Here is a 16,101-nt window from a genome sequence, read left to right as displayed (position 1 = left end):
TTTGATGAACCTCCATGAGATGACATACCTAAATGGGAATATATATGTAGGCATAACAATTATTCAATAAGGATGATAAGCTTAATGTTTTATTAAGGGGGCTACAGAACAAAACAGTACAATATGATTTTGTTATATGAAATCAATTTGATCATCCTACAAGAACTAGTCATCTAACAAAACATCCAAAAATTTTGCTTTGTAGGCAACAGAAGTAATACTGTTATTGTTAATGGGAATTCTATCTACATGATCAAATGAGTTATGTTATATCTACCTGAGAAGCAAATCGGAACGGTTTTATCAATATTTCAAGTTAAATGGTTACAATCATTTGAATCGTAGTATTTTTGCTATCGTAGAATTTTGAATAACTTAAAGATTATCTTCAGATATAGACACAGTAATATCATTTGGAAAAGGGTTATGATTAAGGGTTATAGATCAAGATTTTGGGACAGATCATTAATAAAGAATAAAAACCAAGGGATTGAGACCATTTACCTGAGCCACTCTGCATTCTACAATTTGAATCTAGGACCTAAATTTTATATGTGTATTCTTATCAAAAGATGACATTTAAGTTATCTAATTATGTTTAATTTTCTAAGTTCTAATCTGTTTATGTTCGATAAGGTATATCTTTAATCGATCGTAAGCAGTTGCTCTGTACCAAAGCTACTAAGTTATTTTAATCAGTAAGAAATGTGGAACTAAATTGAATGCTTTACTGAAATTCTAAAAATTTTTAAATTGATTTTTGTAATCTTTTCAAATATTTTAGAAAATACACAGACCGTAATGAAATTGTATTATAATATTGTAAATTAAGTGCTGAATCTTTCTTAAGGAGGGGAGTAACAACAGAACTCTCAAAACAGCTAGGAAACACTTTATTGTTAAAAGATTCATTGATTAAATGTATAAGCAGTAAGATAATAACATCTACGACTTCTTTTAAAATATAAGCGGGAATATCAACAATGCTCACTGAATATTTACCTTTTATATTTAAAAGTTTTAACTTCTGTTTTAATAAAAATACCGATTTATCAACAAACTCTTCGATATAAACAGCTTTGTTTGAAATTATAATTATAAAAGTAATCTATCCTGTTGTAAGTAATATTTTTAACATCTTCAGGGATTAAGGAATTTCATATTTATTTTAAAATAATATTACATTCCTTTTTATTTAGTAAAATATTAATTAAATAATTGCTTAATTACTATTTTTTCTCCATTGTAACAACCTTTATTTTAAGGAGGAAAATATTTATCCAAAAAAGGGTGGCACCAATCGGAAAAAATTTGGGAATAACTGATGTGGGACAGGAAAGCTGGTAGTTTATTATTATACAAGCGGTGGTTAAAGGGTTAAACTTGAAACTATTAAATTTGTTATATTATCTATTGCTTTATTAATTGTTATTATAAAGTAATCACTGTTCACATGATAATATAAAATACAAGTTAGTTACATTGTTAAGTTAGTTACTTTTGTTTTACAGTAGAAAAATACCAGTAAATACTATAACAACAAACACGTATACAAACCTTTTTACACATAATTATTTTAGACGTGATAGTAATTAATAATAATAAAAAAATAAAGTGGCATTTACCAGAAAATTTTAAAAGCTGCTTTAGCTCGACAATTCTGAGCAAATAGGAATATTTTTTTTTTAATTTAGCAGTGTATGAACTCAGAAAATATTTGATTTCTAAGTACAAGAATTTTTGTGAAAAGATATGCTACTCTGTTATTCTCAACTAAACTGTTTATAATGACTCCAGTAAAAAAAAAAAAACAAAATGCCCATTCCCAAAATCATAAAACCGTATTCTCTTTTCTGATTTTCAGGTTGACTTGTTACTGCTGTTTTATTCCAAAAAACTAAGTATTTTATTGAACTGGGGTCTCTCAAAATGTTTGACAATATTTTAAATACTTCATCTTCAAAATGTTTAATTATTTTTAGAGTAAAATAAAAAATAAATTATTTATTTATTTCTGAAATTAACAGTTTAATGATAATCTGTTTTTATGTTTCAGATGTATTCTTCGATTACTGCTGATTCTAAAGTTTAATGAAACAATTTTACCTAACCCTCCGATTTCCCCATTGAGACGAAAAACATTAGAAGATGAAAGAATAAATGATGTTTCACAAAATGAATCGGTGCAAGAAGGGTTTATGCTGAAATCAGGGAGAACAATTAGGACTGTTAATTCTGGTATGTCGCTTTGAAATTTTGCATTCTTTTTCTAAAAGTTTTATCTTCAGGTTGATTTCCAAAAAATAGATAAATATTAACACATATTTCATCTAGAAAATTGTACCTACACATCTATTCAACATAAATATGTTTTGTGTTGAATATAAGAATTTGCAAATTCTTTTGTAAATTTTCAACTTCATTTCATGAGTGGAACTAGTTCAAAAACTTCCCGAGTCAAGTATTATGCTGAATAGAAAGCTTCATTAAATAATTACAATAATAAAGATATTACTTATTATGTGTAGTCATTAATTACTTAATTAACACTGAGATGATATTAAGTTGTCACATACATTTTATTTTTTATAATGCATTGCCTGCAAGCACAAACAATGAGATATGTTTTAACATAGTTTTTTCAATTCATTAACTTAGAATTAATTTTATCTTAAGTATTAAAATATGATAATATTTTTAGCAACATCGAGTGCAAGGTCTTGGAAACCACCTTCACCATTACTGCAGAAGCTGAATGAAGATAATTCTCTTGAACATCAGTTGACCAGTACACAGTGTTTTGGAGAGGTAAATAAATTTCCAGCGTATAACTTATTTAAACTTATTATATATATGTACACAAGAATAAATAAAAAAAAAAATAATCGGTTACAAATAATTGTTAAATTTAAAACAATATATACATTCAAAGACTTTCCTATAAAAGAATTTAGGTCACCCTGGAGACTTTTGATCATTATCATCCTCAAAGTAGCCCCCTCCTCAGTTGATATGCTTATTCCAGTTGTTTTATGGAGACAATAAAAAAATACTTAATTAGAATTGCTTTAAAATCTGCAATTAGCAACAATGAATGCGACGTCATGATGGATCGGTCATAATTTCAGACATCACAATTCAGGCCTCTTCCTTTTGACATTTTTTGGAGTCTTTTAACTTAACATAGTAATACTATTTTCCAGTTTGTCATTGTTCTGACAAAATTAGTAGCGAATGATACTGTATAAGAAAAAAGTAGTGAATATGACTGATGATGAACTTTTTTTGGTTTTAATGAATTTTTCCCTGTCCATTGCAATGACTGTACCTTAGTTATGATGTTGCACTCATAAACCCATGTTTCATTAAGCTGTTAAAATGTTAAAAAAAGTTTTCATCATTTTACTCATAAATTATCAATTCCTTTCTAACAGACCCTTTTTTTGCGTTGTGATATCAATTAGGGTATGAACTTTGCTGCAAATTCAATACATTTCCAATTTTTTTTTGTTAGAATAACAGTAATGCATGTCCCTGCTACTTCCTGAACAGTTAAACAGTACTTAGAATGTGCAAGAACTTTAAATTTATGATGCGAAAGAAATCTCAATGTTATCAGCCTTCTTGAGCACAAGGGATTATAAATTACTTCACGTCCATTTTAAAATCATGCATACTACTCATAATACTGAGTACGACATAAATAATTACTGCTGTTAGCTTGTATAAATTGTTCATATGTTTCCAAAACGTTTTCCAAGTTTTGTATAAAATTTCACATTATACATTTACTCACATAAATTACTTTTTTCATCTTCACTTCAAGGATTAGGCAATGTTGTCTGTTCCAGAAACCTTCTCATCAGACAGCCAATGATCTATGACCTTCTGGTCGATATTCTAAAGACAAGAAAAGTAATCAATCTGTCTGCATAAGATCAGATGCCCCCTCCAAATTAAAAATCTTCAAATCCTCTGTAATATTTTCATTTGATATTTGTCCAAGAGTCTTCAGCCATCACTATTCTAAGGAATCACATCTCTGCAGCTCTGACTCTTATCTTTTTCTCTTTTATAGTTTCCATGCCTCACTTCCATACAACAAAACCAGGACTGCCTCGGTTTTTTAGAACTTCAATCTAGTTTCTCTTTTGGTCCAGTTGTAGCTTCCCGGTCATATAAAAAAGATACCGCATACTCAAAACAGTGGAAACTAGACAATAAAATAACCTTAGCATAAATATGCTATCCAACAGACTGATTTTTCTATAATCCTTTTTAAATAATGGAAAACTATACTTTTAATAGATAGTTAGTATGGAAGTAAGAATATCACTTGTAAAAAAATGAAATAAATTTTTTTTCATTTTCAGCATACAAAAAATAATCATTGGATACAAATATAAATCTTTCTTTAAAATACAAAATAAAAAGTCAACTAAACAGACAGCAATAATTAAAACTGACTTTTTTTGAGCTGCGGACATACAGTGGTGTTGTACACTCTTCTTAATTAAAATTATAAATTATAGTTATCTTGTTCGGGTTGTATGACTGAAAATATTGTAGCTCATGTTGTGTTGTGATTTCTGCTTTGTTCACATTTTACATACTCATTGTATAAAAAGGTAAAACAACACAAACAGTGACTTAGTCCTAACATATGAACTGTGCGATATACAAGGAATATCTTTAATAGAATATGATGTGTTAGATGTTCTTTATTCAGTGGTACCAACCACATATTGATAAAATTCTTTATAGTCACATAATTAGAAAAGTTGGGTTATTTTTTTCTACAAATTTCATATATATTTATATCAAATAACAAATTAACCACCAAACATGGTAACAGAAAAACCTAAAAAAACTAATACCAAAAATTGACTTTCACAGGATCCCACATCATCCGTTGGTACATAATTTTATAATTACTTCGAAAAACAAAATAGAAATAAAAAGTTAAAAATTTATAAAATATAAACCCTAACAACAAATTTCCACTGCCAACTGGAATGAAACTTCATTCCAATTGGTGAAGGGGGTTGTTTAAGTTTTGTGGTTGTTAGGGTTGATGTTTTCTAAATTTTTAACTTTTTTGTTTTTGTTTTTTGATGTAATTGTAGAATTATATTCCGACCAATAATGCAGGATCCTGCAAAAGTCAACTTTTGGTATTAGGTTTTTTTACTGTGTTTGGTGGTTAATTTGTTGTTGTTTGAGGTTAATTGGCACAGTAGTCAGTACGTTGATAAATTATTTGAATTTTCAGAAAGTCATATATATATAAATAACTTGATTCGCCAAGTACAGAATAAAATTAATTTAGGTAGGATGACACTTACCTTATATCATTATATATACACTAGATTACTTTCACGATTTTCTCGCATCTTCAGTTGATCCAATCTTTTAATTGTTCATGTAAAATTACACATTATAAATACATAACATAAAATACATAACAAAATAAAATCTTGATAAATTCAATAAAACAAAATTTGTTAAAACTTTGGATATAAACTTTAAAATCAATTCAAATCAAAATGAAATTAAAATTTAAAAAAAAATTGTTTTCTTTTAAATTAAAAATATAAGATTTATAATCAAAATTAAAAGTTAAAAATTCCATGTATAAAAATAAGTCATCAAATAATAAAAATATTAATTAAAAGTTAAAATGATAAATATGTTAAAAAAGAATGAATATGTGCGTGTGGTTTGGGTAGCCAATATATTACTGTCCTACCTAATTTAATTTTATTCTGTACCTGGTGAATCAAGTTATTTATTTATATTTGTATAATAGTACAGAGAGGAATACGAGAATTAAAATTGACTTTAAATATATATATATATATATATATATATATACTGTTTTAATAATTTAATTGATTGTGGGGTTATATATTATCTAGAATTAGTTAAGTAAGCTAATCACCAGAATTTTTCACTTTGGTTATTATTATTATTATTATTAATATCATTTTTCTTGCTGTCATGATAGATTGTGAATGAATTTGTTATAGATATTTTCTTATTATATAATATTGGTTTTGCCAACTTTTATATCATACATCATCATTATTTTATAGTTATCACCCCTGGAACGTATCTCTTGCAACACTTCTGTCTTCACTCTCTTCTATTTTCAGCTAAACTTTTGAGTTAGTGATAGCTTCTATTTCCTTTTAGTTTGTGTGTAATTTTTTTAACCTTTTCTTTGCACTCTCTGTTTAATGTATAATTTATCCTTTTTTAAAAAATATGCCCCAGTCAGAGTGAAAAAGCATTTCCTATTCTGAATTGTTTTGAGTAAGCATATATTTTTGTTCGCTCTCCTCATTCCTTCTTCATTTTTCACTCTGTAAGTTTATTTGATATTTTCCAGACTTCAGATTTGAAATGCCTCTATGTTTTTCTTAATGTTAAGCGATTCATATTCATACAGAAGTGTGGATATAACATTTGTAAAAGCCATATTACTGCATAATATCTTTCTTTCTGTTAAACGCTTCCTTAGCCATTGGGGTTCTGTTTTTATTTTGTTTTCACTTTTCTCCAATACTTTGTTGACATCATACCTAAGTATCAGTATTGTTTTACTCGGTCAATAAATCCTTCTTTTGTACAGACATTCATCGGCTTATCGTTTCCTATCCTCATTACTACAGTTTTCAAATAAATTCATCTACATTCTATATTCTTTCACAGTGTCCTGTAATTTTGAAATCGTCTGTTGAATATCCTGCAGCTTTATCTTCCAAAAATATTATGTCATCTGCAAACTTTATATAACTTATTTTCCATTTTCCTACACTGCTTTCCTCATTCGCTTGAGCATGTTTTATCATTTATTGAACAAGATAGGGTTTAAGCAACACCCTTGATTTTACTTTTTTAACTAGTTTAAACTATTTATTTTGTGCCTTCTCTATTTTCATAAGGATTTTTTTTTATTCGGCTGCAATGCTTTAATTAATCATTCTTTGGCTTTTTAATATTTAGATCAGTTTATTCCATTTGAAATTACTGGATGCTTTTTACGTATCTATAAAAGTTTATGTATTCCATTACTTCTTTTTATTTATCTCTCACCAATAGTTTTTTATTGACCCAATTGCATTCCTATGAAATATATGTTGTTTATTGATCAGTTTATTTTTATTTTTGAATAAACATTGTATCATTAGTATATATTTTTTTCTTATATTAATTTTTAAGTAATATCAATTAAAACGTGCCACTTAATCATAATTCGTGATATTGGAAATTTGGTATTCATACTTATGTAATACATGTAACGTATTTGCATTGACAGTTCGATTGGGAATGTTTACAACAGATAAATGTCAGACTCTGACCGTTGAGAGCTAGCTTCTGTCGCCTGCTGTAGCCATTCTATGTTATCCAGTATTCGTGTGGATAACATAGTTTCGTCTTCCCAATAGTTTTCTTTTTGATGCAGATGCCTTTCTCCTGAAATTCTCCATCCACGATCATGATACTGTGGCAGCCAACATTGAAATGTTTACAGAAACTTCTCTGTGTGAGCACAACAGAATCATTGGTTTTTGAAAAATGTTGTGATAGAAAAAACAGTGTGTATAAGCATTCACAGTGCAGTTGTGACTGAAGTGACAGGTGATAAAATTTGGAGTTCCAACTCCCCCACCCTCTTGCAGTCCCCACCACATATGCAGTAACCAATCAAAAATCATAAGGTTATTGTTTCACATATATATATATATATATATATATATAATATAACTATCAAGATACATTTAATACTTAAAGAAATAAAACTTACCATTACATATAATAAAATATATTTTAAGCTAATTACACTTAATCAGTTTTCATTCATCAAAGTTTCTTAAAAAATTCTGCTACCGTGATAGATAAGGGCTGATTCAAAGTTTATTATTTTTTTTATTAAATAATATTATTTTTCTAATGTAAAAAGTAATTGTTTTAATGTAATTTTTTCATGGGTGCCAGCTAATTTATTAGATGGTAAAGTAGGTGCTATTCATAGATACTACTTGCATTAATGTTAAATTAACTGAAAAAAAAGAAAAGTAATCATTTCAATTGATAAACATAAATTCACATGATTTTTTTTGTTTTAGGCTTTGTATATAGTAAAACCTCTGATACATCTCGGTTCTATGTACTGCCATGGTCAGAAATCTTGGGAACCTTGGCTCATTTCATTAATTGTAGATATTTCAAGGTAAGTGTGTACGACATTGTATTCGTTAAGTTTTTTCTTAACTTAGAAGATATCCAGTACATAGTGAATTTTATTTTGATGTAATCAGTTTTATAAACAAATTTAAATTTGCTGTGTAGTTGATTAGATTTCCATCATGCGATTTGTCTTCTATATTTATCTGATGGAACATACTGCCAATAAAAGCTAGACTATTTTTCCTTTCTGAAGTGAGGTACCATTTTTAATTGTTTTTTTATTATAAATTTCTTATTGTGGATATTTCTGTTTGCTATTAATTTTTTCACTGTATTTTTACATAAGATATTTTTTTACTGTCATTAATGTATGTTTTTGTTTTCCTTTATGATTTGCTTTTGTCAACAACAATGTCCTTATTATCTGACTTAAGTCATTAATTAATTACAGTTGCTTCAAATCTTGGTCCAGTGGAGTATGAAATCTTTAGTGAAAGTGTTTCAGTTGATGTACATAGGTGTTAAGAAAATTATCATAGTTTTGTATTTCAGTTATAACAGTTCGTATATACTATTGAAAAACTAAAACTTTTTTATTCACAAAATTCTGTACTACATAAAAAAGTCTTTTATTTTGGTACATTATTTACATTCAGGTATACAATACATTATATAGATTATGTCCGAAAAGGGGTAGATGTGCTTCCTGTTGGATAAAAAGAGACCTTCCCTAAGATTTAGTTGGAATCAAGGGGAAACCATGGAAAACACTTTTATCAGTCGCATCACAAAATTATTTATAAAATAAAATATAGATCTAATTAAAGACTACTGATCAGTTAAAATATAAACTCGTGAAAAGTTTACTTTTATAGTTTTACATGAAGATAATAAAACATAAAAAAAAACTACAAATAAAATCACCATTCACTGATTGCAGATTGCAATGAAGTATATTTTACAGTATGTTTAATTTTTTTTCCAGATACACTTGTTAAACAAAAGTAACAATCGGTTATATGATCCTTTGGTTCACACCAAACCGTAAGTACACCAAATGGCAAAGCCTACTGTGTACCTTTCAGCCATCCTCTTAAATATACAGAACAATTGGTGCATACTATATGGGGAGCCTATGTCTTATCCTAATCACCAATTTTACGCTGAAAGTACAAATGATATGCTTTTTTTAATTAAAGATGTAATGTTTTTTCTATTTGATTTTACGATAAACTCACCACGTACATAACAAAAGGCATTCACATCATTTACACAATTTCAAGGCATTATGACACTGCACTCTTAACAAACTTAAGACAGCAATAAGACTGAACAAAATTAATTCATTCCTAAATCCAGTGCAACACAGCTGTGTTTTCAGCTACATGTTTTGACCTGTACAGACATGATTAATCTTATCCATGAAGGCTCAGTGTTCAGTATTAGATATGATTTAATTCTTTGTCTAGTATTGTTTATTTATAGCTTATAAATTATGTTAACAAAGTTAAACACTAAAAAAATGAACAATCAAAATACACTATAGGAGCTTATGCTAACTATATGCTGAAAAATGAAAACAAAATCGTTTAATTAAAATTTAAAAATTTTTCAAAACTGGTGGGTGTAGAAAGATTCTGAGTTTATATTCATTTTCAGCATAAAAAAAAAAAACAGATTAAAATCGTGTACCGTATGTTAGAAACAAAAATTATGTTTATCAGTGCTTAATAATGACATGCTGCCTCTTAATCTTAAGCCTTTCATTGCAACCCTTTTTGCAAATGACACGATCATATGGATATTCAAGTATAATTATTTAGAAGGAACTGAAAATTCTATGATAGCAGTTCAAAAAATTATTCGCCAAATTCATTGTAACCGTATAACTTTAAGTATGGATGAAATTGTTATATCATGCTTCTGAGGTAGATGTAACATTGCCAATCGGGTCATTAATGATAATGATTGTATTTCCGTTACCCACAAAACAAAATATCTGGGTTTTTATAAGATGACAAATTTTCATAGGATGATGAAACTGATTTTGTTTCTAACAAAATTAAGCCTTATTGTTTTGCTCACAAGCACCTTTATAAACTGCTTCATTTTTATGAGATATCAATTATGCTTATATATAATCTCACATGAATTATAAGCTCTTCATCTCTTCTGGCTTGCTGAAAAAGTCAGAACATGTTTTTAGGTAGAAAAATGGGGTCAGATCACTTCCTACAGCCTATATCTTTGTGTTTGTATTTATGTATATAAGAATAGTTAATGTAATAATAGCTAAAAGATTAGTTACTAATTCTTAAAAAATAACAATACTTACCTCCACCAAACGAGACAACAGAACTGTATTCCTGTTACCCAACACAATATGACATTTGAGAAACGGCTTTATGCTTCTGTTGCCATTTTTAATAAATTACCAAACCTTTTGAAAAATCTTCTCACTAATTTACATAAAATAGAAATATTTTGTTTTTTTATAGAAACAATATTAAGCTGTCAATAAATCTTTTAATAATAATAATTGAAGAAAAAACCCTGAAGTTTTTGTAACTTCATTCAATATGTATATCAGTATGTGCTAAACTAATTTTCATTAATGCTTTCTAAATTGTGAATTATTCTGTAGTTATTTTTTATATTTTCTATCATTGTGTATTATTTTAATATTATTTCATGTATTTATATATATTTTTAATAATTAATATGGACTTTAACCACAACTGCATTTTATTTTATAAAATTAATTGTATATTTTGGGATGCTGTTCTTCTCATAATGTGGTCCGTCCAGGCAAATGTAGAGCAATTCCTTTTTTTTTATTTATGAAATAGAGTGCCTGCCCATTCTGACTTGATTTATATAATTATTATGTACTGATCAAAATAAAAGATTTATTTATTTGTTATCTGGAAAGTGGTAGTTTTTTAGCATTAATATAAAATAAAATTTTTATAGATTGTGTATGACATCATTTGTATACAAGACAGCATATTTTGTATATTGTACAATTTTCTTAATTCTACAATGTTCAACATTTTTTTCATTATCATTTAAAATCATTGTCTGGACCAAAAATTCTGTTTTGCTCGTAGTCTTATATTACAAATTATTACATAAATTGATTATATTTGCACGATTATTACATATATCAAACAATCAACTGATGCAAGATCTAATATCAAATAGTAAATCAAATTTTAAAGGTAATATGAATCAAATAACCCCCATAAATAAAAATGTAGATCGACGCTTTGAATAAAACTTTGCCAGCAATTTCTTGCAGATGTGTTTAGTACACGTAAACTGTATTTGTTGGAGATGTTTGGCGTATGCCAATGTATCCTGACAATGACTGACATTTATTTCCTAGATTTGGTATTATATCTGTGCACAGTAGCTGTCATTATTTGTGTTCAGATCTGTATTGCAGTATGCAGACACTTGTTTTTTAAGATAAAATGTGAACTCCTATAACCCTTACTTGGAAATATATATACTTCATTCAGTCTTTTTGACTGAAGTCAAAACCGTGTAACTAGAATTATTTTCTGTGAGAAATCTCACTACATATTTTAAAAACTGACTATCTTGGTTAACATTAAATAAAATTATCAAATTAAATCTTATAGAGTATGCAACAAATCTGCTGATGTTGTTTCTCAATTGACAGGTCTTTCAGTACTCCATTAATAACAAGTGTCTGAATATCCTTTTGTATTTTACCATAAGTCATTCACATTTATAAATAATAAAAAAATTACTAATTTAGTTTTAACACTAAATTATACTCCTTTTTTTTTGTAGATAAGAATTATGTTAATCTATTTTAAAAACAAAATTCCCTTCGGTTTTTATCTTTTCAAGCATGACCTGATCAAATGGTTCATATTGAACCCTTTATATGTTTCATAAAACTATGATCAGTAGTAAAAATTTATTCAATTATAGAGTTAAAAAGTTTTTGTCTTTTGAAAAGTAAATATGAAGTGTTGTATATTACAATTTTTTTTTTACAAAGTGCATTACTAATTTGTTTAATTAGGATTATGTTTGTGATTTCAGTATTATGTCACTTAAATCGTTGGAAGAATATGATTACAACAAACACAGTATGAAAAAACAGCAGATGTTAGAATTACAGCGTCGTAAATTAATGTTAATATTATATTTGTTGCGGTCACCATTTTATGATCGCTTTACTAAACATCGTTTAAATAAGTGTTTATTAGCTGTATCAGAGACTATACCTCTTACCGGACTTATTTTACGGCCTCTTGTTGACTATTTACCTCGCTGGCAAGATACACATTTATATTTGTGGTCATCATAAAGAAATGTACACACATACATTTATATATATATATATATATATATATGTATATGAATGTTTGTTTAACGTTGAATGAGAGTAGGTGAAGGTAAGATATGATTTTTTAATTCTCTTTCAATATCAGTAAATAAATTTTTATTTATAAAATTAATTTTTCATTTACTCATTTATTTTTTCTTCTATGATAAATAGTTTTGGAGAGATATGCTTCATCAGGTGCTTTTTTCAGAATGTTTTCATCATAAATTTCTATTATACCTCCTGCAACTTATTTTAATTGCATTAATCAAAATAAAACGAAAAAATATACTCTAAGTTATAGTAATAGAATATTATATTAATGTTTGATTCTAATGAATCTACTTCATCAGGGATGTACAAGAGATGACTGAAATTCACAGACCCTTTACATTTTGCAAATGAAAAAGTATACAATAAAAGTACATTTTATTTTCTACAAAAACTTATGTTTATTTTTCCATGTAGTTACCATTTATAGCTACACATTTTAACAAACAGTGAACCAGTTTTTTCATTCCTTTAATAAAGAATACTGGTGGTCTTTCCTTGATCCACAACCTCACCTCATCCTGCACTTCATCAATACAGTATAATAATAAAAAATACAGTTAATTTTCCATAATAAAAATAAGCATATATTCATTTTGGTTTGCTGTAAATTTGATTTGTTCTATCTCTTTGCCAAAACTTTGTTTTGTTACTGCAACATTTTAGTAAATATTAAACCCTAATATCAAAAATGTACATTTAATAATTTCAAACCAATTAAATTCTTACAACAATAATTAAGATTTAGAAATTGATAATAATAGATTAATAAATTTTTATTTTTCCAGCTATAGATAATATATGCTGCTACAGCTAAACAGAAAAGTACATAGATCAGTCAAAAAAAATTAGTCCTCTGTTTAAGTTTTGTTCCTTAAGAAGATATTACAATTTTTTTAACTAGATTGTAAATACCCTGCAAAAAATGAGTATATTTTAACCTAGTGCTATCAAAAATGCAAAAAAGTTATTTTTATCAGATGGACATGTACATATGTATGTACAATGGCCTGAATTTGGTCTTATAACTGTACCCTGCTGACTAATGTTATTCGAATTGGGTAGACAGGTAGTACCTTCAAGGATATATTGAATTGTTGCAAAAATTGGAAAAAGGGATGGGTGTTAGCCAAAAAAAATTTCAAACTTCTACTGGGATGCTTAAGCAAAATCTTTTTCTTAACAAAAGTAGAATTTTTTTTTATCAACATGACAAAATTATAAAAAATTTTATTTAATATTCACCCGCCCTCCAAATAATGACAATATATTTTTCTTTATTTAGCTATATCTTGCTTTAGAAAATGAGTTAATGGGAATATTTGCATCTATATTTTCTGCATAAAATAAGCCTTCAAGCCACTATAGTAATTTTTTTGTTATTTTCACCCAATGGCCTATGGTAACAAAAATTTTTTTTTAATTTAAAAAACTTCTTTATTTTAAACTTAAATCCATATTGCAAATTACCCATTGTGTTTTAAAATGTAAAAATCTTAATTTTGTTTTAAGATTACTAGCTATCTATTTTAAAATAGATAGCTATTAATCTTTAGTATTTCTTGGGAAAAAAAATTAGCCAACAATTTTTACTCTTCCTAAAAAAGTTCAATTTTATTTAGAATTATGACTGTATCTTTATATTTTTTTAAAACAATCTCAGTAAGTTCTTTTTTTTTAATTTATTATCATACTTAGGGATTATATTATCTTAAAAATTAATTTTACCCAGATGCTTCCCTTGAGTAAGGGCCTAAACTGAAAAAAAATTTTGCATTCAAAATTTTAATGTAGTTATTATTTTCATTATAAATGTCAACAATTTCTACTGAAATATTACAAGATTTTTATAGTATTTTTCAAATTATTTTCATAGTCATTTATTTCATATAAAAAATTCTTCTCTGAAAGATTCTTCTCTCAGATTTCAGATTTTTTCAAAAATTTTGTTTTAATTTTGACATATTTTGATGCATTGTTTGATGAAAAAATGTTTTCACTGATCAAATGATTTTTATTCAATAATATTTTGCTCAAAATTAAAATATAAGAATTCAAATAATAATCGTCTAAACTTAAGTATTTGGGTTCAGTCATAAACAAATTTGTATTTAAATTATTAATTTTTTGTTCATTATTACTGTTTTCATATTGAAAATGCAAAGTTTTTACTATTTTTCAATAATTTAATTTTGTTTTTTAATTCCAAATTTGGTGTGAAAATATTTTCCCTGATATCTCCTAAAAGATAAGACTAGTTAGGCTTATAGTACAGTTTAAAGCAACTTGTAGCATAGTTTTGCTAAATCTTCCAGACAAATCAACACATATTTTGTTATATGTTAATCCTAGTAGTCGCTTCAGCCAGTATAATAGGAAATTAATGTCTTATTATTAACCTTTAAAGCTTATTTTTTGCTGAAAGAGCCACAGATTTTTATATTTCACTGTTGTTTCATTTCCAATTAATTTTGAATAAAAGTCATACTGTAAGTTGAAAGTTATGTGATTCATTGTGGACTTTGTTACACGTAAAAATAAATTTCAGTAAAAGCAATGATTTGCTGAAGTTTTCAAGAAACCATCATATATATAAAAAAAATATCAAATCAGCCTCATACACACAATAAAGAAAAAATTGTACAAAGAATTAAAATAAATTGAATGTTTCCCCAATTTTTTTTTTTTTTTGTTTCAGGTGTCTTACTTTCTTTTGCTTATATACTAAATATTTTCTGAGGTTGTTCTTTCAGGGTAAGTATTTGAAGAGTAAAAGAGGGAAGTGTATGAATTATTTAAGTATTTTATTTGTAAGGTTAAGGTTATTAAAAATAAGGATATGATGATGATAATAATGTATAGTAAATTTAGTATTTTTATATTCAATATTTTATCATGTAGATTATTTAGTGGTTGCAGATTAAGCATGTAAATTTACATTGAAGTATTTTTTTACTTGAAATTTGAGTTAAAGTGGAGAATATTATTGTACGTAATATATTGATATTTATAAGATATTTCTTTGGTGCCTGTATAAAAGTCTTATATCAGGATAAACTAAAATGTTGTGGTGAGAATCAAATTTTGTTATATTATTATTTAATGAATTTCATTTGAAAATAAATACCAATTCCTTATTTTATGTTTATATATGCGTTATAAATAAAGGCTAGTAAAAAGATGATTTAATTATTTACAGTATGTTTTAATTTATCTTTATCCATCAGCTACATTTTTAACCATCATTAAATAAAAATTTGTTCATGAGGATTATGTGTTACCCCTTTTGTATTTTAGTTTGTCTCATTTAAAATGATTTATTGATTGTAACAGAATATTTTATGAACATATAACACAATTTAACACATTTTTTGAAGCGATATGACATTAAAAGTTTTGGAAATGAACACAGGGCCGTCAACAGAAGGAGTAGTGAACATATTGCCATACCCTCAGTATAACTCAAAAGTTTAACTGAGAACAGGGGCAGG

General features: G+C 26.9%; 1 protein-coding gene across 1 annotated transcript in view; it reads left to right on the top strand.

Moving 5' to 3' along the window:
- Positions 1-15,806, top strand: part of Pex16 (peroxisomal biogenesis factor 16) — a 39,030-nt gene extending 23,224 nt beyond the window's left edge. The window contains exons 3-7 of the mRNA XM_075378159.1: positions 2,057-2,238; positions 2,702-2,808; positions 8,133-8,236; positions 12,274-12,629; positions 15,309-15,806. Coding sequence (XP_075234274.1) covers positions 2,057-2,238; positions 2,702-2,808; positions 8,133-8,236; positions 12,274-12,541 — 661 coding nt within the window. The 3' untranslated portion in view covers positions 12,542-12,629; positions 15,309-15,806. The remainder of the gene's footprint in view (positions 1-2,056; positions 2,239-2,701; positions 2,809-8,132; positions 8,237-12,273; positions 12,630-15,308) is intronic.
- The last annotated feature ends 295 nt before the right edge of the window (positions 15,807-16,101 follow it).

This window comes from Lycorma delicatula, chromosome 11 (genome assembly GCF_047948215.1).
Source record: "Lycorma delicatula isolate Av1 chromosome 11, ASM4794821v1, whole genome shotgun sequence".
NCBI lineage: Eukaryota > Metazoa > Arthropoda > Insecta > Hemiptera > Fulgoridae > Lycorma > Lycorma delicatula.
This window is presented reverse-complemented; position numbering and strand designations above follow the sequence as displayed.